The sequence below is a fragment of the Rhodotorula toruloides genome, assembly GCF_000320785.1.
Source record: "Rhodotorula toruloides NP11 unplaced genomic scaffold Scaffold2, whole genome shotgun sequence".
Classification (NCBI taxonomy): Eukaryota; Fungi; Basidiomycota; class Microbotryomycetes; order Sporidiobolales; family Sporidiobolaceae; genus Rhodotorula; species Rhodotorula toruloides.
Genome location: NW_015622962.1, coordinates 330,267 through 351,986, shown reverse-complemented (window position 1 = coordinate 351,986; position 21,720 = coordinate 330,267). Strand labels below are relative to the sequence as shown.

At 61.9% G+C, this 21,720-nt stretch overlaps 11 protein-coding genes across 11 annotated transcripts in view; 6 read left to right on the top strand and 5 right to left on the bottom strand.

Annotated features, from left to right (window-relative positions):
- Positions 1–167: 167 nt before the first annotated feature.
- RHTO_02815 (26S protease regulatory subunit 7) lies at positions 168–2,169 on the top strand (the record flags this gene model as incomplete). The annotated part of the gene is made up of 10 exons (XM_016416488.1): positions 168–181; positions 254–267; positions 326–367; positions 439–476; positions 542–623; positions 721–1,000; positions 1,098–1,266; positions 1,331–1,707; positions 1,765–2,041; positions 2,113–2,169. 10 exons carry the CDS (start codon positions 168–170, stop codon positions 2,167–2,169), a joined length of 1,350 nt encoding a protein of 449 aa, XP_016276207.1.
- A 300-nt stretch (positions 2,170–2,469) lies between these two features.
- RHTO_02814 (uncharacterized protein) lies at positions 2,470–2,993 on the bottom strand (the record flags this gene model as incomplete). The annotated part of the gene is made up of 2 exons (XM_016416487.1): positions 2,470–2,889; positions 2,955–2,993. The coding sequence occupies 2 exons, from the start codon at positions 2,991–2,993 to the stop codon at positions 2,470–2,472; spliced, it is 459 nt and encodes a 152-aa protein (XP_016276206.1).
- A 104-nt stretch (positions 2,994–3,097) lies between these two features.
- Positions 3,098–3,685, bottom strand: RHTO_02813 (TRAPP complex subunit Trs23; the record flags this gene model as incomplete). Its single annotated transcript, XM_016416486.1, has 3 exons — positions 3,098–3,270; positions 3,382–3,543; positions 3,601–3,685. 3 exons carry the CDS (start codon positions 3,683–3,685, stop codon positions 3,098–3,100), a joined length of 420 nt encoding a protein of 139 aa, XP_016276205.1.
- Positions 3,686–4,003: 318 nt separating this feature from the next.
- On the top strand, positions 4,004–6,380 carry RHTO_02812 (elongator complex protein 3; the record flags this gene model as incomplete). Its single annotated transcript, XM_016416485.1, has 12 exons — positions 4,004–4,255; positions 4,314–4,384; positions 4,449–4,503; positions 4,559–4,666; positions 4,730–4,854; positions 4,917–4,997; positions 5,056–5,215; positions 5,274–5,515; positions 5,598–5,745; positions 5,807–5,996; positions 6,078–6,276; positions 6,341–6,380. 12 exons carry the CDS (start codon positions 4,004–4,006, stop codon positions 6,378–6,380), a joined length of 1,671 nt encoding a protein of 556 aa, XP_016276204.1.
- Positions 6,381–6,552: 172 nt separating this feature from the next.
- RHTO_02811 (glutamate 5-kinase) lies at positions 6,553–8,330 on the bottom strand (the record flags this gene model as incomplete). Its single annotated transcript, XM_016416484.1, has 5 exons — positions 6,553–6,634; positions 6,699–7,506; positions 7,587–7,869; positions 7,926–8,239; positions 8,297–8,330. 5 exons carry the CDS (start codon positions 8,328–8,330, stop codon positions 6,553–6,555), a joined length of 1,521 nt encoding a protein of 506 aa, XP_016276203.1.
- A 212-nt stretch (positions 8,331–8,542) lies between these two features.
- Positions 8,543–9,486, top strand: RHTO_02810 (26S protease regulatory subunit 7; the record flags this gene model as incomplete). The annotated part of the gene is made up of 5 exons (XM_016416483.1): positions 8,543–8,752; positions 8,851–8,971; positions 9,016–9,063; positions 9,117–9,361; positions 9,430–9,486. 5 exons carry the CDS (start codon positions 8,543–8,545, stop codon positions 9,484–9,486), a joined length of 681 nt encoding a protein of 226 aa, XP_016276202.1.
- A 292-nt stretch (positions 9,487–9,778) lies between these two features.
- RHTO_02809 (TNFR/NGFR cysteine-rich region family protein) lies at positions 9,779–13,021 on the bottom strand (the record flags this gene model as incomplete). The annotated part of the gene is made up of 8 exons (XM_016416482.1): positions 9,779–10,189; positions 10,263–10,951; positions 11,019–11,189; positions 11,267–11,446; positions 11,745–11,894; positions 11,951–12,085; positions 12,172–12,756; positions 12,814–13,021. The coding sequence occupies 8 exons, from the start codon at positions 13,019–13,021 to the stop codon at positions 9,779–9,781; spliced, it is 2,529 nt and encodes an 842-aa protein (XP_016276201.1).
- Positions 13,022–13,274: 253 nt separating this feature from the next.
- Positions 13,275–13,991, top strand: RHTO_02808 (glycine cleavage system H protein; the record flags this gene model as incomplete). The annotated part of the gene is made up of 4 exons (XM_016416481.1): positions 13,275–13,377; positions 13,449–13,598; positions 13,684–13,815; positions 13,888–13,991. The coding sequence occupies 4 exons, from the start codon at positions 13,275–13,277 to the stop codon at positions 13,989–13,991; spliced, it is 489 nt and encodes a 162-aa protein (XP_016276200.1).
- A 170-nt stretch (positions 13,992–14,161) lies between these two features.
- RHTO_02807 (PUB domain-containing protein) lies at positions 14,162–15,490 on the top strand (the record flags this gene model as incomplete). Its single annotated transcript, XM_016416480.1, has 4 exons — positions 14,162–14,449; positions 14,516–14,885; positions 14,945–15,013; positions 15,093–15,490. The coding sequence occupies 4 exons, from the start codon at positions 14,162–14,164 to the stop codon at positions 15,488–15,490; spliced, it is 1,125 nt and encodes a 374-aa protein (XP_016276199.1).
- A 408-nt stretch (positions 15,491–15,898) lies between these two features.
- On the top strand, positions 15,899–16,701 carry RHTO_02806 (uncharacterized protein; the record flags this gene model as incomplete). The annotated part of the gene is made up of 5 exons (XM_016416479.1): positions 15,899–15,909; positions 15,991–16,062; positions 16,122–16,223; positions 16,285–16,350; positions 16,407–16,701. 5 exons carry the CDS (start codon positions 15,899–15,901, stop codon positions 16,699–16,701), a joined length of 546 nt encoding a protein of 181 aa, XP_016276198.1.
- Positions 16,702–20,143: 3,442 nt separating this feature from the next.
- RHTO_02805 (uncharacterized protein) overlaps positions 20,144–21,720 on the bottom strand; it is a gene marked incomplete at both ends in the record, with an annotated part of 3,851 nt that continues 2,274 nt past the window's right edge. Inside the window, 3 exons of the mRNA XM_016416478.1 lie at positions 20,144–20,923; positions 20,989–21,072; positions 21,129–21,689. Coding sequence (XP_016276197.1) covers positions 20,144–20,923; positions 20,989–21,072; positions 21,129–21,689 — 1,425 coding nt within the window. The remainder of the gene's footprint in view (positions 20,924–20,988; positions 21,073–21,128; positions 21,690–21,720) is intronic.

The window sequence follows — 21,720 nt, the reverse complement described above, 5'->3', positions numbered from 1 at the left end:
AATAGCCCCAGCACGCCGTCAAAGGCGGGTTGACGTCGTCGTCGCTGGACAACCCTCCTCCTTGACGAACAACCAACGCTTTCACCTCGCTCGACACGCTAAGGACTGCTTTTGACCCGCTTGGCTTGCTCTACACGACCACTTAGCACCACCGACAAACAGCAAGGATGCCCCCGCGAGCGTGCGTTGTCCCCGCTTACGTCTCCTCGCTCATCAGCTAGCACGCCGCTGACCACGCCTCGACTACTCGCAGTGACTGGGAGAAGTGTGCGTAGGGTTAGATAGGGCTACAGAATGATGCTGACTTCTTGAGCGAACCTCGCAGACAAGGCGGACCCGACGAAGCAGGAGGAGACCAAGATCGACCGTACGTCTCGCTTCGTTGCTGTAGGGCGTGTAGGGACGTGGAAGCTGACCCTGAGATCTCATTGAACGCAGCGCTGGATGACGAGGACATCCAGATCCTGCGAACATACGTGCGTACCCTCGACTCGAGTGCCACCGCCTTGTTCAGGCTGGCTGACTTGCTTGCATTCCGCAGGGCCAAGGACCGTATGCGAAGCGATTGAAGGATGTGGATGCAGAGATCAAGGAGGTGCAGAAGCGGATCAACGACAAGATGGGTGTGTTGGCCTGGGACAACCTCATGCCTTTGTCGAGCGATTCTTCTTCGGCAAAGGCTCTTTCAAACCTCCCTTAAGCTAACATTCTCATCCGCAGGCGTCAAGGAGCTTGCGACGGGCCTCGCGCCGCCGAACCTGTGGGACCTCGCAGCAGACAAGCAACGAATGGGCGAAGAGCACCCTCTCCAAGTCGCACGCTGCACAAAGATCATCCGCCTCCCCGAAGACGCCTCGCCGCCTGCTCTCGCACCGGGACAGAAACCCAACGCCGACGAGCAGGACAAGTACGTCATCAACGTCAAGCAGATCGCCAAGTTTGTGGTTGCGCTCGGAGACAGGGTTGCGCCGACGGATATCGAGGAGGGCATGCGCGTTGGGTGAGTCTGCGTCTTGCGTGGACGTCTTGCGTGCCGCATCGGCGATACGTGAGGCGTATCCACACCAGAACAGGTGCTCACAAGAATTGTCTCGCAGCGTCGACCGCCAGGACTACAAGATCATGATTCCGCTCCCGCCCAAAATCGACGCCTCGGTGACGATGATGCAGGTCGAGGAGAAGCCGGACGTGACGTACCAGGACGTCGGTGGGTGCAAGGAGCAGATCGAGAAGCTGCGCGAGGTGGTCGAAACGCCGTTGTTGACAGTGCGCACTCCGACCTTTCGCTTCCCGCATGCACGTAGAACTGTACTGATGTTCGTGCTTGCAGCCCGAACGCTTCGTCGAACTTGGCATCGATCCGCCGAAGGGCGTCATGCTGTACGGCCCTCCGGGGACTGGCAAGACGCTCTGCGCTCGAGCCGTCGCAAACCGTACGGACGCCACGTTCATCCGTGTCATCGGCTCTGAACTCGTCCAAAAGTACGTCGGCGAAGGCGCGAGGATGGTGCGGGAACTCTTCGAGATGGCACGCTCGAAGAAGGCCTGCATCATCTTCTTCGACGAGATCGACGCCATCGGCGGAGCAAGGTTCGACGACGGTGCCGGCGGCGACAACGAGGTCCAGCGCACCATGCTCGAGCTGATCAACCAGCTCGACGGCTTCGACCCGCGCGGCAACATCAAGGTCCTCATGGCGACCAACCGGTCTGTACCTCTCCCTCCTCTTCCTCTGCACAGTATACTGACTCCATTCTCGTGCAGTCCCGACACGCTCGACCCCGCCCTCCTCCGTCCCGGCCGTATTGACCGTCGCGTCGAGTTTGGACTTCCCGACAACGAAGGCCGCGCGCACATCCTCCGCATCCATGCCCGCTCGATGGCCGTCGAGCGCAATATCCGCTTCGAGTTGGTGGCGCGCTTGTGCCCGAACGCGACTGGCGCCGAGTTGAGGTCGGTGTGCACCGAAGCTGGCATGTTTGCGATCCGCCAGCGTCGGAAAATCGCGACGGAGAAGGACTTCCTCGATGCGGTCGAGAAGGTGAGTCTCGCGCTCTTTGAGGCCGTCCCGCGCCGTTTTCGCTGACTTGCCTCCTTTTTGCTCGCTCGCAGGTCATCCGCTCGGGGCAGAAATTCTCGTCGACGTCGTTGTACGCCAACTACCAGTAGCAGCGCAATGCATTTGAGTCGCTTGTTTTGAAGAGCGCCCAGTTGAGAGCAGGTCGTGCGGGAGAGCAGCTTGCGCGATGCCGCCCTTGACTGTCATCTGGTTGCATTCTATGCTTGCGGCTGGCTCGTGAGCATCTTCTTGCCGCTTAGACTGACGGCGCACATCTTCAACTCGCCGTCAGGCTGCACTCGCCTTTACGCATCAAGTTTTGCTAAGAGGGCCCATTACTCTTCCCGAAAGAACGCAACGAGCAGCCAAATGTCCGTGATACAACAAACCCCACTGCTACACAACCACCTCTAGATCCTCCCGAGATACGGGTTCTTACTCTGGATCGTGAGCGTATTCCCCGCCTTCGTCGTAAAAGTCCTCGCCGACTCGCCCGTCTTGTGCTCCTTCACCCTCCCAGTTCCCATCGACGAATCAGACCACCGACTCTGTTCAGACCTCAAAGGTGGACGGGCGGAGGGAGCGTAAGATGAGCGAGAGGGCGTGGGAGAAATTGGGGAGTTGGGGTCTTCGAGGACGAATCGGGGAGTGAGGGGGACGTCGTCGAGCTGTTTGCCGTAGACTGGTGGAGGTGGTGAGAGGCGGCGGGGAGGAGGGTGGGCGGGGGAGAGGTAGGAGAAGGAATGGGAGGGGGAGGGGGAGGGGGAGGAAGCGCGAGGGATGGGAGGGTAGGCGATTGAGATGGGTAGGGCGGCGAGTTTCTTGTCGACCTGCGCGCCACCATCCTTGGTGTCAGTCTCGGCACGCGGAAGAGGTGAAGAAATGAGCAAGCGACCTCCTTGTCCCCCAAATCCCTCGCAAACCTCGCCGTCATTTCCCCTCCTCCTCTTCTGCTCCCTTTTCACAATGTATCACATCTCATGCACACGCCAGCATATCTTACAACAACGTGGGAACTTCCTGCCAAGCGCTAGAAGCCTATGCCCCCCTCACGGCCACCTGCATCTTGCTGTCGAACGTCTCGGAGCGTATGGGCATCTCGACGGTGTAGAAGGGGTCCTTGAGGTGGTCGGCGTAGGTCTCGTATATCCGTCGCAGGACCGTCTCGGGTGAAGGGTGCGAAGGCGTCGTGAGGAGGACAAACTTGATGCCTGCGCGGGGAGGAGCTGCGGTCAGTCCTTCGTCCTGCTTCGCGAGCGATCCACACAGCTCGTCAAACTTTCAAAGGGTCGCAGAACCGCAGGCGACGACAGGAAACGCACCGGTGGGCGTTTGAAGGCAGGTCATCTTGAACGTCTCTGCCTCGATGGTTTCCACGCCCGAGCTGCCGGGCACAGGCGATATCCGCGACGCGATGGCATGAATCGAGTGGAACGTCGAGGCGAGAATGAGGTAGTCGTTCGAGTTTAGCTGGGCGAGGCCGTCTGCGGGGAGGAGAACGGGTTCAGCGAGGCTATGGTGGAGCTTCTCGATAAGCGCACCTGCGTATGTCCGCGAGTAGATCAGCCCGCCGGCCTTGTTGATGATCCACAAACCGAACGACGTCTGCGAGCCGGACATTGACATGGCGGGGGAGGGAGGAGGACAGCTCGAGCGGGAGGAGCGGGGGCGCGGCTGAACGGATGCAGGGAGATGCTAGTAAGCGCGTAGCAGGCAGCCAGCAGCCCGGCGAGCGAGTCGAGCGTGTGGTTGAGCGAAAGAGATGAGCGAACGCTTCTTCCTCCTCTTCCACCGCGCCACGACCCGTTTGCTGGGTCAGCGCGCTGCGAAGGGAGCTATTTTCGACCCGTCTAGCCCACCCACACCGCTCAAAGCACCCCCGCTCGCCCGTCGCTGTTCTCTCGCCCCTCGCCATCTCTCATCGCTCAAAGGCGCTCGTCGACGATGGCGCCCGCTCCGCAGGCCAGCAGTGCCGAAATCACCATCCGAGTGTGCTCAGAAATCGTCAGGAGGCTGCTCGAGGCGCACGACAAGGGCGAGACGGTCAACTTGAACGCTCTCAAGACGCAGGTCGCCAGCAAGTATGGTTCAAAGAGCGTGCCGAGGCTCGTGGACATCATCAGCGCCGTGCCACAGGAGGTCAGGGACATCCTGCTGCCGAAGCTGCGGGCGAAGCCGGTGCGGACGGCCAGTGGGGTGCGTTCAAGTCCTTCTCTCTCCCCGGACTTCCTGCTCATCCCTCTTACGCCCGCAGATCGCCGTCGTGGCCGTCATGAGCAAGCCTCACCGGTGTCCTCACATCGCCATGACCGGCAACATCTGTGTGTGCGTCCGGATCCATTTCCTCCGCCATCTCTGCTGCTCGTTTGACCTGTCGAAACGCCCACAGGTACTGCCCAGGCGGTCCCGACTCCGACTTTGAGTACTCGACCCAGTCCTACACTGTGCGTCAGTTTCGCCATGGTCGTGCGAGCTCAGCTGACAGGATTGCGCGCACAGGGATACGAGCCGACTTCGATGCGAGCCATCCGCGCGCGTTACGACCCGTACGAGCAATCGAAGGGCCGTGTAGAGCAATTGCGGTCTCTTGGACATAGCGTCGACAAGGTGCGTCCAGCGTGAAGCGGTCATCGCAATACGTTTCCGCTCATTCTCCCCATCTGCGCGCAGGTCGAGTTCATCATCATGGGCGGGACCTTCATGTCGCTTGGCGAGTCGTACCGGAACGAGTTCATCTCGCAGCTGCACAACTCGCTGTCGGGGTACACGGGGCACGATGTTGACGAGGCCGTCCAGTTCGTTCACGGTTCCCTGCGCTTCCGTAACATCAGCCGCTCACCCTCGCTTCCCCCGCCAGGTACGCGGAGCAGGCGAAGACGAAGTGCATTGGTATCACGATCGAGACCCGGCCAGACTACTGCCTCAAGCCGCATCTGAGGTTCGCTCGCTGCCTCTCTCGCCCCAAGGCTGCCGCTTACCCTCCCTCTCGTGCGCAGTGCCATGCTCCGTTACGGCTGCACACGACTCGAAATTGGCGTCCAGTCTGTGTACGAGGACGTTGCGCGAGACACGAATCGCGGCCACACCGTCAGGGCGACTTGCGAGGCGTTCCAGCTGGCGAAGGATGCGGGCTTCAAGGTGGTCTCGCACATGATGGTGAGTCCGCTTGATTGGCTGTACTCCGAGACGGTGCTGACAGCATCACCTATTGCAGCCCGACCTCCCGAACGTCGGCGTCGAGCGCGACATGGCGCAGTTCCACGAGTACTTCGAGAACCCCGCCTTCCGCTCCGACGGCCTGAAGATCTATCCGACGCTCGTCATCCGCGGCACCGGTCTGTACGAGCTGTGGCGGACAGGTCGCTACAAGAACTACAGCCCAAACGCGCTCGTTGATATTGTCGCTCGCATCTTGGCGCTCGTCCCGCCTTGGACCAGGATCTACCGTGTGCAGCGGTGAGTCGAAGGCTCTCTCGTCTCTACAAGCTGTTCGCGCTCAGCGACAGCATGCTGATGCATGGGTTCCTACGACTAACAGCGACATCCCTATGCCCCTCGTCTCTTCCGGCGTCGAGAACGGCAACCTTCGCGAACTCGCCCTGGCCCGTATGCGCGACTTTGGTCTCACCTGCCGAGACGTGCGGAGCCGCGAGGTCGGCTTGCACGAGATCCACAACCGTGTTAGGGTGCGCGCCACTACTTCCTTCTCTCAACACTCAGCGTTCTCATTGGCTTCGGCTTGCACAGCCCGACGAGCTCGAGCTCATTCGACGCGACTACACGGCGAACGGCGGCTGGGAGACCTTCCTGTCGTACGAAGACCCCGAGCGAGACATCCTCGTCGGCTTGTTGCGGCTGCGGAAGCTCACGCCCGAGGGAACGTTCCGCGAGGAGCTAGTCAAGGACGGGCAGACAAGTATGGTCCGCGAGCTGCACGGTGAGCGAAACGGCACCCAAACTGTCAAGCATTTCTCTCGGGACAGACTTGCTGACTGCCCGAGGGTGTCCATTTCTGCAGTCTACGGCACAGCCGTTCCGCTCCACTCCCGCGATCCGACTCTCTTCCAGCACCAAGGTATCGGCACACTTCTCATGGAAGAAGCCGAGCGGATCGCGCGCGAGGAGCACGGTAGCCGCAAGATTGCCGTCATTAGCGGTATCGGCGTGCGGAGCTACTACGCTCGTCTCGGGTACAAGCTCGAGGGGCCGTACATGACGTGCGTCTTCATCCTCGTCGAGCTTCCGGGGATGAAGCTGACCAGTCTTTCTCGCTTGACACAGCAAGATGCTCGACCCGCTCGACGACGACGAGATCTTCTGAGCTCGGTAGTCACCTCGCATCTCTCCGCTCGCATGTGGCTCACTTCTGTTGTTGCATTATACCGGTTCCGGCGCAGATGAAGTGGGCGAGGCAGTCTTCAGCTAGCGCTCCGCCTTCTCCTTCCGTCGTCTCTGGCCCCCGTGCTGCACGCTTGATTATCCTTGCAGACGCTCTATGACGTTCGCCGCACCTCGCAGATCGACTCGACGACGTGTTCCGCTTCGAAATAGCCGATAACCTTCTCGATGTCGGAACTGCGGCGCGTGCACGAAGGTCAGCAACGCCGTGAAGAAGCGCAAGGAGTGAACGGTAGCGCACCTCCGCAGACCCTTGACGCGGTCAATCTCGACCGAGTTGTAGTTGGTCAAGCCCCGGCCGAATTCGATAATCTCGTCCTCCTCCTCCTTCTGCACCTTTTCCGCTGCCGCCGCATCGCTGAGACTCAACCCCTCCGCTGCCCGCGCGAGCTCCCGCTCCTTCTCTTCCCGCTCTGATGACCGGTCCGCGAAATGATCCGGACTCCGCGCACGACTCGGTACCCGCCCATCCTTCCTCGACGCGCTCCGCCCACGCTCCTTGTTCGCTCCCTTCTTGAGTACGACGCACACTCGCACAGCCTGTCCCGCCGCGAACGTTCCCTCGACCCGCAAGACACCCGCAGCGAGCAACCGTCCTCCGTTCCCGCCTCCTCCGCCGTCTCGCTCGCCGCGGGTGATGGCGCGGTAGGCGCCTTCGTCGACAAAGACTGTTCCTCGAGGTGTGAGGCCGTGCAGAATCCAGAATCGGCGGGACGAGAGAGGCGAGGTTTTCGGCATGAAGAGAGTGTGAGGGGGAACAGAGTCGTCGGTAGGAGAGGCAAACTCGACGCCCGGACGGTGCGATACGTGTGTTGCGGCAGGAGTGGCGGAGATCTCGGAGATGGGCTGGAGGGAGGCTGTCGAGGATGAGGTGGGAGAGGGGGGAGCGGTTCGGGCGTGGTGGCCTTGCACGATAGTGAGGATGCGGGTCGGCATCGAGCCCATCGTGATGACTGTTGCGCAGCCGGCGGCAGTCGCAAGTTCTGCTGCAATCAGCTTCGTCTCCATTCCTCCGGTACCGAGAGACGAGCCGAGTGTCGATGTGCTGACTGTGGGTCGAAACGATCACGGACATATGCGTCAGCTCCAGTGTCCGCAGAAGACGCAAGACGTGCAGGACACGACCCACCTAGTCTCCGCACCTCCTCGATATCCCGCACCTTCGCAACCCTCCTCGCACCCGGCACCCGCCTCGGATTGTCCTCATAAAGCCCATCGACATCCGTCATCAAGAAAAGGTAGTCGGCGCCGCACATGCCCGCTGCGATGGCCGAAAGAGTATCGTTGTCGCCAAACTTGTTGACGTGCAGGATCTCGGAGACGGAGACGGTGTCGTTCTCGTTGATGATGGGAATCACACCGAGAGAAAGGAGGGTGCTGAGAGTCGTTGTGGCGTTCAGGTAGCGGGATCGCTGCGTGGAGAAGGAGCGTCACCTTCAAAGTCTGGAAAGGCGGCGGAAGAACGCACGTCGGCAATGTCGTTCCTCGTCAGCAGGATCTGCGCAATAGGCTGCTTCAAGGCGCCGAAGATCTGGTCCCACAGCGCAATGAGCCGTCCCTGCCCGATAGCAGCGAGCGCCTGCTTCTCTCCAATCGCTCGCTTCTTCCCGGGCGCTAACGCCGGCAACTCCATCCTGTGCAGGCCCATTCCGATGGCGCCGGACGAGACGATGACGACGCGGTGGCCGAGGGCGCGCAGAGAGACGCATGTTTCGGCTAGGGCGGAGAGGGTAGCGATTTGAGGGAAGTGAGGGGGTTCGGGGTGGAGAATCGACGAAGAGCCTGCGGGACAGAACTGTCAGCGCCGCGTAACAGCATAAGCAGCGTTTCTGGATTCACCGAGCTTGATCACGACCGTCAGCGGATGCACCATCCTGCTCGCCAAACTGCTCTTTCGCGAGCGGGGAAAGGAGGTGAGGCCGGCGGGACAAGGGTGGGAGAAGAGCGGCGGTCAAGCACAGTGCGTACAGACCCTATTTGGCACCGTCTCAAGCTTAGCAGAGCGCTACAGGAAGCTGATGCGAAGCGGCGAGAGTCAACCTCATCCTCATCAGTCCTCCTCGAGGTCACCCTCCGCCAACAGCGATGCCTTCCGCCTTTGCCGCTTCTGAGCTGAAGCAGGCGCTGTCAGAGATCCCTTGGGGCATGCGAACGTACCGCTTGCTCCCCGACGACCCCGCTGAGCCCGACGCTGCTCGTGCCGAGGTCGACTTGCTCGAGGAGGGCCAGAGTGTCACCGTCTCGTGCTCAGATGGAGGATGGCGTATCGTGGGCAGTAAGGGAAGATGCAGAAAGGTGCGTCCGTCTGCTAACCGACTCAGGAGCGGCTCGCTGACCACTCTTCTCTCCGACTTTCCCCACCTCTCCCTCTTCAACTTCGCTCAACTCGCCAGAACAACGCCGTCTTCGACACGCTAGACGACCTGATGCTCGCTGTGTCCCCGGCCTTCGAAGCGAAACGGATGGAGAAGCTGATGGAAAAGCTGGCGGAGGTTGCGGATGGCAGGCAGAAGAGTCGTTGGGCGGACTTTGACGATGTGGACGGACAAGAAGGGCAGGAGAAGGGCGCGAGGTGACCTCTGGTCTCTGCTATTACCGCCAGCCAGGTCAGCTCTTCGCGTCTTCGCATTACACGTTTGCTGATTTCCCCGTCTTGCAGGCGACACAGTCGCTCTCGCTTCACAGCCACGACCCTTGCAAACAGAAAGCCGCGCGTATAATCTCCGCATCCACGCCCGCTCGATGGCCGTCGAACGCAACATTCGTTTCGACCTCGTTGCTCGCCTCTGCCCGAACGCGACTGGTGCCGAACTTCGCTCCGTGTACACCGAAGCTGGCATGTTTGCGATTCGCCAGCGTCGTAAAATTGCGACGGAGAAAGACTTCCTCGATGCGGTCGAGAAGGTGAGTCTCGCGCTCTCTGCGGCGGTCCTCGTGCAGTTTCGCTGACTTGCCTCCGCTTTCTCGTGCAGGTCATCCGCTCGGGCCAGAAGTTCTCGTCGACGTCGTTGTACGCCAACTACCAGTAGCCTCGCAATGCATCCGAGTTCGCGTGCGTCGAGTAGCGCTCAGTTGAGAGCAGGTGTTGACGAAGAGCAGCTTGCGAGGCCCTTTCGCTCGTCGTCTAGCCGCATGCTTTGGTCGCGGCTCTTCTAGACATCTCCTTGTTGCGAGACTGGAGACGAGCACCGTCAGTCCGCCGTCAGCCTGCCACCGCACTCTACGCTCGAAGCTTCGTTGAGCGCACCATCTCTCACCGAAAGAACGCAACGAGCAGCCAAGTGTGTCCGTGATACAACAAACCCCTCTACACAACCACCTCTAGATTCTCCCGAGATACGGGTTCTTACTCTGGATCGTAAGCGTATTCCCCGCCTTCGTCGTAAAAGTCCTCGCCGACTCTCCCGTCTTGTGTTCCCTCACCCTCCCAGTTCCCATCGACGAATCAGACCACCGACTCTGCTCCGACCTCAAGGGTGGACGGGCGGAAGGAGCGTAAGATGAGCGAGAGGGAGTGGGAGAGATTGGAGAGTTTGGGTCTTCGAGGACGAAGCGGGGAGTGAGGGGCACGTCGGAGAGCTCTTTGCCGTAGACTGGTGGAGGTGGAGAAGGGCGGCGGGGAGGAGGACGCGCGGGGGAGAGGTAGGAGAAGGACGAAGGAGAAGGGGAGGCCGCGCGAGGGATGGGAGGGTAGGCGATCGAGATGGGTAGGGCGGCGAGTTTCTTGTCGACCTGCGAGTTGAGTCCGTCCCTCGTGTCAATCTCGGTACGCGGAAAAGGTGAAGAAGTGAGCAAGCAAGCGCACCTCCTTGTTCCCTAAATCTCTCGCAAACCTCGCCGTCTGCTCCCTCCTTCTCCTCTGTTCCCTCCTCCTCCAAACCAATACCGCAACCACCACCAACGCCGCGACACAAATCAACAACACAAGGATCGCCCACCAAGGCATCTTCCACTTCGCCTGCGCAGCTTCTGATTGAGATTGGGGAGCGACGGTGACGAGGTCTTCGAGGCAGACTCCAAAATCGTCTATCACTGCGCATCCGTCCTTCGGCGCTTCGCATCGCCCGCTGACGAGTTTCTGACCCGAAGGACAGGAGAGACAGCCGTCTGCGCCTGCAGAGGCGCAACTCGCGCATGAGGGGTCGCACGCCACGCACTGCCCTTTCGTCGAGTCGAAGAACTCGTTTGGCGCGCAGGTTGAGACGCACGAAGACGACGAGGCGAGGAAGACGGGCCGCGACGAAGGGCAGGTGAGGCATGTCGTTGGGGTGTCGGAGCAAGTTGCGCAGTCTGGATGACAGGGGAGACACGTCGCTGCGGTTGTGTTCGGTGAAGAAGGGAGGAGCGGGGAGTGGAATGAGGGAGAGGAGAAGAAGCCGGCTGGACAGGAGGGGCCGGTGATGCAGGTGCCGTTTTGTACGAGGGCGGTCGAGGAGGCGCAGGAGGTGCAGAAGGAGGTCGAGTGTGCGCATGTAGCGCAGGACGAGTCGCAGGCTGTGCTCACCCTCTCTCAGCTTCTTACCGTCGGGACGAAGCGAGAGGAGAGGAGAGGAAAGCGTACCTTGACACCCCGTCCCATCGTTACTGACCATCGTCCCCGCCGGACACTCGTCGACACAAGCCCCGTTAACGAGGAAACTCCCCGGCAGACACTTCGAGCACGCGAGTTGTGCCCGGGTAGAAGCGGAGGTGAACGAGTTGATACCGCCCGCGAGGCATTTCGCGGGGAGGGCTGCGGAGAACCCGTGCGTCAGGGGAGTCCGCTAGAGAGCGGCGCGCAGGAGGAGAGGGAGGGAGGGAGGGACGAACCATCGCAAACCCCCTTGGCATTATCGAACACCCACCCACCCGCGCTCGTCGTCGCATTCCCACTCCCACCGACCTTACTCGCATCACACACGCCCGTCTTTGAATCAACAGCCACACACCCCTTCCCACCAGGCATCAACACATTCGGTTCGCGACACTTTGTGCACGCTCCGGCTCCCGCTGCGTAACAGCTCTCGCACATAGGATCGCACGCGACGCAGGAAGAAGTGGACGAGTCGAAGAAGGTCCGGGAGGGGCAGGTGATGAATGTGCCGTTTTGTTGGGAGGAGGAGGAGGGGACGCAGGAAGTGGGTGAGGAGGAGGTGGGTTGGAGAGTGGGTTGGCAGGTTAGGCAGGTGCCCGAGGGGGAGGAGCATGTTGCGCAGGTTGGGTCGCAGGCTGGTTCATCCGCCTCAATCTCTTATCAGCTCTCTCATCTTCGGACGCTAGAGTCGAGAAAAGAGAGGCAAGGACGCACCGAGACAATCCCCTCCCGAGCTGAGGTAATACCCCGCCGCACAAGCCGCACACTGCGTCCCATTCGCCGCTGTCGTCCATCCCGCGCTACACGCACACGTAGCCGTAGTCGAGTTTGAGGCGCAGAGGCCGTTGAGGCAGTTGCATGTGCCTGTTCCGCCAATGGTTAGCTAGTTTCTCAGGATAAGTGCGAGGGGAGGGACGTACTGGGAAGGACGACGGAGGAGGAAGAGGAAGACGGGGAGAGACAGAGGCCGCTGCCTGTTAGGCCGTCGTCGCAGGACGAACAGCCGGCGGGACAGGGCTGGCAAGTTGGGCCGAAGAAGCCCTTCGAGCAGGTGTCTGTGCGCCGTTACGTTTACCCGCACCTCGTCAGCACCTCCGTCGCCGGAGGAAGAGGAGAAAGGAAGGCGAGGGATAGAACGCACCGCACGACTCCCTCTCCCACCCAATCTCGCACACACACCTCCCCCCACTCACGCACCTCCCTCCGCTCCTACACCCCTTCACACACGCACTACTCTGCACATCCACCACTTTCGCGCCCGTCGCGAGGGCCTTGGTTTGCGAGAAATCGGGGAGGGAGGACCAGAGGATCAGGTGGGGAGAGGAGGGGGTCGAGAGGATTGTGTAGAGTGAGAGGGAGGTCGAGGGGGAGAAGAGGAGGGAGTGGATGGTGGTTGAGTAGGTCGAATTGAAAGAGGAGGAGGACGAGTTGGACGAGTTGGACGAGTTGGTCGGTAGGGAGAGATACGTCGCTTCTCCCTGATAAAGCGCGTTCGAGTACGCCGTCACACCATGCATCATCTGCACCGTGAAAGTCGACCCGCTCGCGAGCGATCCGGAGGCGGAGAACCCATTCGAGGGTCTTGCGGAGGCGCGGCGGGAGAAGAGGGCGGATGAGAGGGACGAGTTGGTGGACGAGAAGGCGGGCGAAGAAGGCGTGTAAGTGCCGGGCAGGAGGGTGATTTGCTGAGTTGAGCCGTTGACGGGTGAAGAGACGACGACGCCGGCTGTGAAGGAGCGAGTCAGTGTGCGTCTCACGCAATTCGGCCGTGAGTTCGGCGCACCTGTGAGGGCATTCTGTCCCTCGAGACACAAGTCAGGCGTGCAGACCGCAGGCACAAGCGGCGAGGACGAGTTCGCAGAGGAAGAGGACGCGGAAGCAGCGGCGGCGCGGACAGCCAGGTGCGGCTGCGGTGAGTGATGAGATTGCGCTGTCGCGTATGGAAAGGCAGCGAGTGCGAGTGCCTCGGCAGCGAGCAAGAGTGCGAGCATGGCACCCGAGTATTTGGCAAGGATGTGGACGACGACGAGCAAGAGAGCGAGGACGGGGGCGAGCGAGCTGAGCGTGAGAGTGTGTCCCCGTGTGAGCCCAGTGAGCATGTTCCCCTTGTCTCTCTCTCGCGGAACAAAGGGAGGCGAGCGAGCGTCGTCGTCGGAGGGAAAGGCAAGCGGAGCAGAACAAGGCGAGCGAGGAGCGTGCACGCCCTTCTTCTCCCTCCGTTGTGCCACATTACACGAAATTACAATGCTCAGGACTGCCATCCGACCCATCGCACGGACAGCGACCGTCGCTCTCCGCCAGCCGCTCACCCGCGCCCGCTTCCCCGCCCTCACTCGCTCCGTCGTCAGTGAGTGCACCCGCTCCCGCGCCAACGGGCTGGCTGTTGTTGTATACTGACTGTGTATCGTCGACTCGCAGCCAAGCGGTACACGGTCGAGCACGAGTGGGTCGCGTTCGACGACTCGACCGGACTCGGGACGATTGGCATCACCGACTACGCCCAAAAGGCCCTCGGCGACGTCGTCTACGTCGAGGTGTCGGAGCAGGGCACGCAGGTCGCAAAGGGCGGTACGCCGACTCTCGCTCTGTGCTCGCGGTCGACGCTCGCTCACCTTTTCACCTTGCCTTTCCCTCTGTCCCTCGCGAATGGCAGAGGAGATGGGCGCTGTCGAGAGCGTCAAGGCCGCGTCCGACATCTTTGCGCCCGTCGGTGGTCAGATCGCAGAGGTCAACGACGCCCTCGAAGACCAGCCCGACCTCCTCAACAAGTCGCCCGAACAGGACGGTGCGTCCCACGTGCTTCTCTCCTCGCTCTTTTCGGTTCCCGCGTAGCTGACGAGAGCGTTGGCGTGCGCAGGCTGGCTCGCCAAGATCAAGCTGTCGAACCCGGGCGAGTTTGACGAGTTGCTCAACGAGGATGCGTACAAGGCGCACTGCGCTGGATCCGAGGAAGCCTCTTGAGCGGGCGGTTGTGTCGTCTGAGTAACTGTCAAAGCTGTAGTGCGGTCTCTGTCAATTCTAGAAGTCAACAGGCAGACCTTAACAGCGAGCAACTTGGACTCCTCCTCTCTCCTTCCTCCCGCTCACTTTGCTTCGACTCCGCTCGCTCGCCAGAGCTGCTGCTACCCGCAATGCCAGTCTTCGGCGGCCCCGATCCCACACCCAGCACCTCCTCCTCCTCCCTGCCCATCGCTCCTCCCGCTCCCTCCCCACCTCCGTCATCCTCCTCTCTCGCACCCTCCTCACCCACACGCACGCTCTCACCCGCCGCAGCCGCAGCTCTCGCACGTGCTCAGCCTGCTCCGAGGCCTACCAGTCGCGCCGAGGCGCACTCGGCGAGACTGGACCAGGAGGGGGGCGAGGAGTTCAGGCCTGATAGGAAGGATTTGTTGGCGTATCATCGGGTGTTGGATAGTCAGGTGCGTTCCCTCTCTACCCCTCTTCCTTACTCTACATGCGCGGGCTGATGCGAGAAAGCGCCACAGTTCCTCCCGAACGTCTCCAAAACCCAAGCAGTCGAAACCCTCTCGACCTTGCACACGATTCTCTCCAACCTCCTCTCTCCTCCCGCTCCCTCCCAAGCACACAAATACCGCCACATCCGTCTCTCCAACCCCCTCATCCAGCGCATCATCCTCACTCCCGCCTCCGGGTCCGCCAAGGACTTCCTCGTCCTCTGCGGGTGGAAACGCGAGGTGAAAGAATTTGAGGAGGCGCTGGTTTGGAGAGGAGGAGAGGGACAGGTGTATAGGGTTAGGTGTGGGAGGTTGGTCGTGGAGGGGAAGTTGAGGGCTGCGAAGGAGGCGGAGGAGAGGGAGAGGAGGTATAAGGAGAGTGAGAAGGAGGCTGAGGCGGGTGCGTCCGACTTTACCTTACTGTGAGGCGAGGCGAGCTGACGAGTCGGATGGGCGCAGCGAGGAAGGAGAAGGCGCTGCTGGCGTACGAGGAAGACCGTCTCTCCCGCGCCGAGCGCGACGAGCGCGGTACGTCTCTTCTCACCGCATCGTACTCATCTCGCTGAGAACGGCCGTACTGACCGACGTCGACTTTGCCGTCCCGCAGAACGCCTCGTCCGGGAAGCGCGCGCCGCCCTCCCCTCTCCTCCCGTCATTCCCCGTCCAACCGGTCCCTCCCCATACCTTCCCCGCGCACCCCCCAGCTCACTTCCCTTCCACGCCGCCGCCGCCGCGGATCCCGAAGCAGGGACGGACGACCCCCCTCCTTCGTACGGGGAGTCTGCGCGCACTCACTCGCACTCGTCTGCAGCGTCGCTGCCGTTTCCCGGTGCAGGCGTTGCCATCGCCCATCGGTCTCGCGGCGGACGACGTTTGCGGTCCCGGTATTGTACGGATGCAGCTGGAATCGACGAAGTGGCTCGCCGAGAAAGGCTATGCGTCAGGAATGGGGCGGGCGATCCATCTTGTGCGTTTGCACTCCCACTTTCACTTGTTGCCTGCTAATTCGCGAACTTGCAGGCCGCCAAGCACGACGCCGCGACTGCTGCGCGTCTCAACGACGCTATCGACTGGGACTATCATCCCGTCGCTCAGCGCAAGATCTTCGTCGAGAAGGTGCTTTCGGTTTCTTCCATTTTGAAGCCTTTCACTGGCTGACTGAGTTGCTGGCGGGTCAGATGCGGGAGTGGGGTGTGGCTCAGGGCTTGACGGCGGCCGACATCGACATCCTCCTTCGCTACGAGGTGTACGACTACCATACGAAGTGGAAGAAGCAGGTGCGCCTGTTCCTTCCCCTCGCCTGCGGTCTCTACTGACTTTGTTAACAGGAGCAGCGTTCAGCTGAGGCTGAGGCGAAGCCGCTCAAGCCGCACCCGATCAAGCGCCGCCGCGCCCTCACGACCGAGTCGCAGAATGTCATGTCGGTTCGTTCGGCTTCCTCTCTCTTCCCTGCATCTCCTGCGCGGGTGCCTGTCGTTACTGACCGCCACTGTTGGTCACCGCAGTACTCAGACAACGACTCGGACTCGCGCATGTACGGCACGCACTCGTTCAACTCGGTCGCCTCGCAGCTCCCGGTGCGTTTCGACCGACTTCCGGCCGTCCCTTTGCTCGCACTGACCGTTTGCCGCGACAGTTACCGCTTCCTTCCGTCGCCTTCAGTCCGTCGAGCTACCTCGCCGCCGGCTCGTACGGTTCGGGCTCGACGACCGCGACCGATGGAGGCAGGACCGCTTCGGTGTGTTCTCCCCAGCTCGTGCACTCGCGCTCGTCGGCACTCACCCTCGCCCCGCCTGCAGGACCCGCTCACCCACGCCGACTCGAGTACGAGCACCGCGACGGATGCTACGGCCTTCGACCTCCCGGTGCGTTCGCTTTCCAACCTCATGTAGCTCGCCAACTCACCAGATCGCACCCGCAGACGCCCCCCTCGCAGTTTTATGGCGACCAGATCGATGCGCCGTCCGCCTCGACCTCGCGCAATAACACCTCGACGACCCCTCTCGACGACCGCTCGTAGCGCCGCTCGTCGACACTCGCCCGCTTGCCCCTCGCTTGTTCTCGTTTCCACTTGTTCGGCCACGTCCCCGCTTCTTCTGAGTAGTACCGTTTCTCGCTTGCCACCCTCATCCCCGCATCCCTCGCACAGACTTTGCATCCCCACTCGCATCCCCTCGCGCATCCGCAGACCCAGTAGACCACCCTTTGCCGCTTGACCAGCATTTCCAACATATGTGACGTTCAAAAAGTCGTCGGCTGTGGTTGCGCAAGAGCTCGATAGTGCTGCTAGCAGGAGATGAAGCGAGCGAGGAGGTGAGGAGAAAACGAGCCGAGGTTGCTCGAGCGGCGAGGCGTGCGCCCAGGCGGGGACGAGCAATGAGGAGGGATTCTCGTTGAAGTTCGCAGGACTGTCGAGCGTGAGCGAGAGCGAACAGGCGGAGAGAATCGCTCGTCAAGCAAGCAACGGTGTCTGTCGAAGCGCGAGGAAGGGCTTCGTAGGGTCCACATCGACGCCCACTTCGCATCAACGCGTTCATCGACGACGCTGCGGGTCGTTCGGAGCCCAGAGAAGCAGCAGTCGAGCGAAAGGCGCCAAGCGAGTGCGCCTCGAGAGCTCGCCGCCGTCCGTCTCGAGCGTCCTCGGCCGGATGAGGGGTCTTGCACGCAGCTTCGAGCAGGCACGCGGGCGACGAGGGCCTGCTCGAGACGAGCGCGGCGACGTAGCGGGACAGAGGTCTTCTGCAAAAGGTTGACGAAGGGCATGGCCTTCTCAAGCAGGGCGAGCTGGCTCCGCGAAAGTCCGTCGAACTCCATCCGGTGCGTCTCGGAACTGTTCTAAGGATAATTGCTCGTATTGCTGGATTAGGATAGCGAGGTGTAATCGGGTCGTCGCCGCGAGTCGAGTCCGGCAAGTCGGCGTGAGCGCGAGTCGGGCGTGTTGGTGGTGCGAGGAACGGAGGGAGGCGGGCGAGGGCGTCGACCCGGCATCCGAAGACCCGACTGGAGTGAGTTTGAGCGGTGGGAGGAGAAAGACGCACCTCGGAAGCCGCAAGTCCGCCGCGGCCACCGTCCTCGCCCTAGTCAGGCGGTGCTGGGCGTCGTAGTCGGGCGTTGCAGTCGAGGAAGTCGAGAGCGGGCGAGCCGTTCGAGCGGCTAGCAAGTAATCGAGCTCTGCTCGTCGGCAGCCCGGAGCGAGAGTGCGATTGGCGGCTCAAGCGCTTTGACAGCGCAGCGCCAGACGAGCGAGAAGTTTCTGCGCTGGCATGGAGTCTAGCAGGCGGGGGAGGAAGAGCGCAGTCCGAGCGAGGTGTTAGCGACACGCGGACACGACGGCGAGTCAGCGCGCCGAGTACTGTGCGAGAGGGAAGCTTTCGTCAGCCCGAGACGCTCGCACGGCGCTACAGAAGTTGACGCACGAGTATGGTGATTAGGCGAGTTTGCCGTGCGAAGACGAGTCGGAAAGCGGCAGAGACCTCGTAGGCTCGCAAGACGACACTACGTCGCTCGTCCGCTAGGGCGCGCCCAGGCAGTTCGGAGATGTCGTACATGCTCCGCTGCTCAGATTGAGGCTGAATGAGTCGGAAGATGGCAGGCGTCGAGAGGCGTCGAGGTTGGGACGGTGCGAGAGGAGCGAGGCAGCATGTGCAGAATGCGCGAGACCTGGTCAGCTGGGACAGCACGTGAGCGCGTGGAGTGTCACGCACCCGTTGCAGCTGCCACCGCACCCGTTCAGGCTGAGGCGGCCGTGTTGTGTGCGCCCAGTTACAAGAAGGCCGTCGAGACGAGAGCAACGGGAGCGGGCGAGTGGGAGAAGCGTGGCGCAGTCGTACTCGCATCACTGAGCCTCCTGTAGCAGTGCACAGCCATTCCAGCGTGAGTGAGTGAGCGGATGGAGCGAGGGAGACGCGACTTACGCGCGACGAAGGGGAGGACGCTCTCGCTCGACGACTACGCCCCTTGCTCGGATCTGGAGCTTGCTGCTGGTCTGAATGACGGTTCTACCCCCAGCGAAGAGCCCGCACTATCCTCAGACTGCGTCGCCACCGCGTCCTCTCCCTCCGACTTCTTCATCAATCCAACCTCGCTCGCATCGACCTCACACTCGACACAACCTCTCGAGGGCTTTGGGGACGCAGCGAACCTCACGAAGGAGGTAATGATGGGCGGACGGAGGCGTTGGATTGGCTGGGATGGCGTGATACTCGCGCAGGACCTGCTGGCTGGGTTCGTCCCCTCTCTGCGGTCTCGCTGAGCTCGCTGTGGAGGCCCGCAGCGAACCAGCACAATTCAGCAACCTGCCAAGCGTAACGGTCAGACTGCTGCGAGCCAACGAATGCGCCCTTGCTCGTCTACCGCCTCCTCGCTCTCGCCTGAGGCTTTCGTTGTTTGCGTGTTCCTTGCGTGCCTTCACACGCTTGGCTATGCTTGTCAAGTGCTCATATCGAGACACACAACGGCGGAGGCCGATTCGCTCGTTCCGCCGCTTCGCGCGAGATCGTAGGCGACGTCTTCCTGCGCAAGTGTACGTCCCCAGACCCTCGCCTCCTCCTCCCCGACCCTCCGCGCTGACCCACGTCCCTCCCGGCCCCCTCCTCACAGTCTACTCGGTCTACGACCTCAAGCGCAACGTACGCTGTCCCGCATGAAACCTCGCGAGACGTTTACTGACGAGCTCGAGATCGCGCAGGCCGTCGGACTCGCCAAGTCCTGTCAAGCCCCCAGAATCGGCCTTCCGCGCCCTCACAGCCGCAACCCCTCTCTCTCGCATGTTACTCTCCGCCCTGTATCCCCGAACGACCTTCGAAGCAACCCCGATAATGCCCCGCTCGCTCCTCGCCTTCGTCCGCCTTGTCTCTACTCCTTACGTCTCGTAAGTCCGAAGAACGCCGTTGCAATACCTGTGGACGATTTGTGTGTGCACGGCGAGCATTTGGAGAGCAGGGTGGGCGTGAGGGGAAGAGCGAGCGAGGCGGGCCTTCGAGGAAAGCTTCGGACGCCTCTCCTCAATCAGAGACCGTTTCACTCGTCTCTCTCGCACAGAGGCTGCGTAAGCTACAAATCAGCGCTCGCGAGGCCGCGCTGCTTATCGGGGAGAGCGACCTTCCTCCTCCTGCTTTGCGCCAGATCCAGGACCTCGGGTGCGGACCCCCCTCCATCGTCGACGGGTGGGAAGAGAGTGACGTTCCTCTCGCGGGCCGCTCGAAGTGTGAAGCAGTGGCTGGGAAGGAAGGTTGATTACGGCAACAAACGCGAGCGGTATAATGCGAAGGGGTGCTAAGCGATAATGGCCGTGTGCCCCGGTCGTCCGCAGCTACTAGCGCTGTGCGGGCCGAAAACCCCCCGAAGGAGGAAAGCTCCCGCCGAGCACACGACAACAACAAGGGGGACGAGAGGGAGTGATTAGGGGTGGAGGCGACGAGAGTCAGAGAGGAAGCATTGACCAGAGAAAGCGGTGAACGAGAGGGGTAGATGGAGCATGTGGGGGAAGTAGGCGACAGGAGAAGGGGCGAAGCGCGAGAGCGGGAAGGACGGGAGGAGGGAGGGTCGAGAGAACCGATCGCGGAGCGGAAAAGGGGCGAGTCGAAGGATGAACGGCCGCTGTCGGTGGGGAAGCAGGTCAGCTCGTAAAGCATTGCGCGAGAATAAGATGACGCACCCTCAAACCGTCATGTCCTCCTCACCTCCGGCGCCCCTCGAGTCTTCTCCGTCTCCCGAAACTTCATCGTCGACCTCTGCATCCGTGGCCGGGTCGGTGTCGCGCGTCTCGTCGGACTGACCCTTCTCGAGATTCTTGATGATGTCGTTGAAGTCGTCACCCTCGAGACCAGCCTCGCGGAGCGCCTGTGCGAAGACCGCGTCGATCGCAGCCTCCTCACCCGCTTCGTCGAAGTTGACCTCGTCCGTCTCGTCGACTTCGCGCTCGTCCGCCTTGTCGCCGCTGTTCGGACCCTGGTTCGAGGTGCTGTCGTCCGGAGCGGACGGGCCTGCGTAGCGGAGGACTGTGCCGGTCGCGAGGCGTTGCTTGTAGAGGACGGTGCTGCGCCGCCTGCTCTCGACGAGCATCTCGCGCTTCGCGCGCTGGATCGCCGACAGACTGTCCTCGTAGTCGACATGGGCGTGCAGAATGCCGAAGAGGCGAGAGTAGGCCAGCTCGCCGAAGCCCAAGCCACCCTTGCCCTTGAACGTCTTGATCACCTCACCCACCGTCGCCGAGTCGCCCTCCCCGTCGACGCGGTGGAAGCTGATCGAGTCGTAGCTGTCGGGAACGGACTCCCGTCGGACGGTGACCGAAACGCCGTAGTGACCGTCCGCACCCCACTCCTTCAAGGGATTGCTCGAGACGGTGATACGCTGCTCCTTCTTCGTGGTGTCGTTCGGCGACTTCGCGACCCGGTACGTGAGGAAGGGGGTGGACGTTCCAGTCGGCTTGATCGGGCGCTGCGGGATCGCGCTGTCAGTTTCGATCTGGCGGCCGCAAGACCGAACTGCTGGAGACGACGTACGATAAGTGTGCCTGCGAGCATCTTGTCGAGCGGGGCGCGCAGGAGCGTGTGGAAGTGCTCGCGGGCACGGATCGTCGCGAGCCGCTGGATGAGACTGGTCAGCATGCGTCACGGCGAGAGCGAGCACGCGGCGAACACACCTTCGCCAGGTTGTCGGCCTTGTCCTGCTCCGTCTGCAACGCCTGGTACTTGAGGAGGCCGCCACCTCGGGGCACGCCAGTCTTCTTCAGCGTGTCGGCCGCCGCCTTCCGCTGCGTCTCGGAAGCCCTGTGCATCCGCTCGATGACGGCGTCCTCGGGAGTATCCGCCTTACTGCCGAGGTGCTTCCCGCCGATCTGCGAGTTGGTGGAGACGAAAGGCGACGAAGGGACGGACGTCAGACTCGTAGGCGGAGCGATCTGGGCGGCAAGCGACGGGCGAAGGAGCAGGATGCGGTGTGTGAGGTCGGGTTGCGCTGTGAGCAGCTCCTGCACCTCGGGACGGGCGTACGGCGCAGAGGAGAAGGCGAAGATCTCGCCAGCCTCAGCGTGGACGACGACGGCGGTGAAGAGGGCGGGCGAGAGGGGCGTGTCGGGCGGGACGATGAGCGAAGGGAAGGCGACGACGCGGTCCGAGATGTCGAGCCCGCGCTCGGCTGAGGCGGGTCGCGTGAAGGCGGAGAAGGGTTGCATGACGCGAGTGTCGCCGAAGTGGTCGCAGCGCTGCGAAGGCATATCGTCAGCCGAGCGTCAT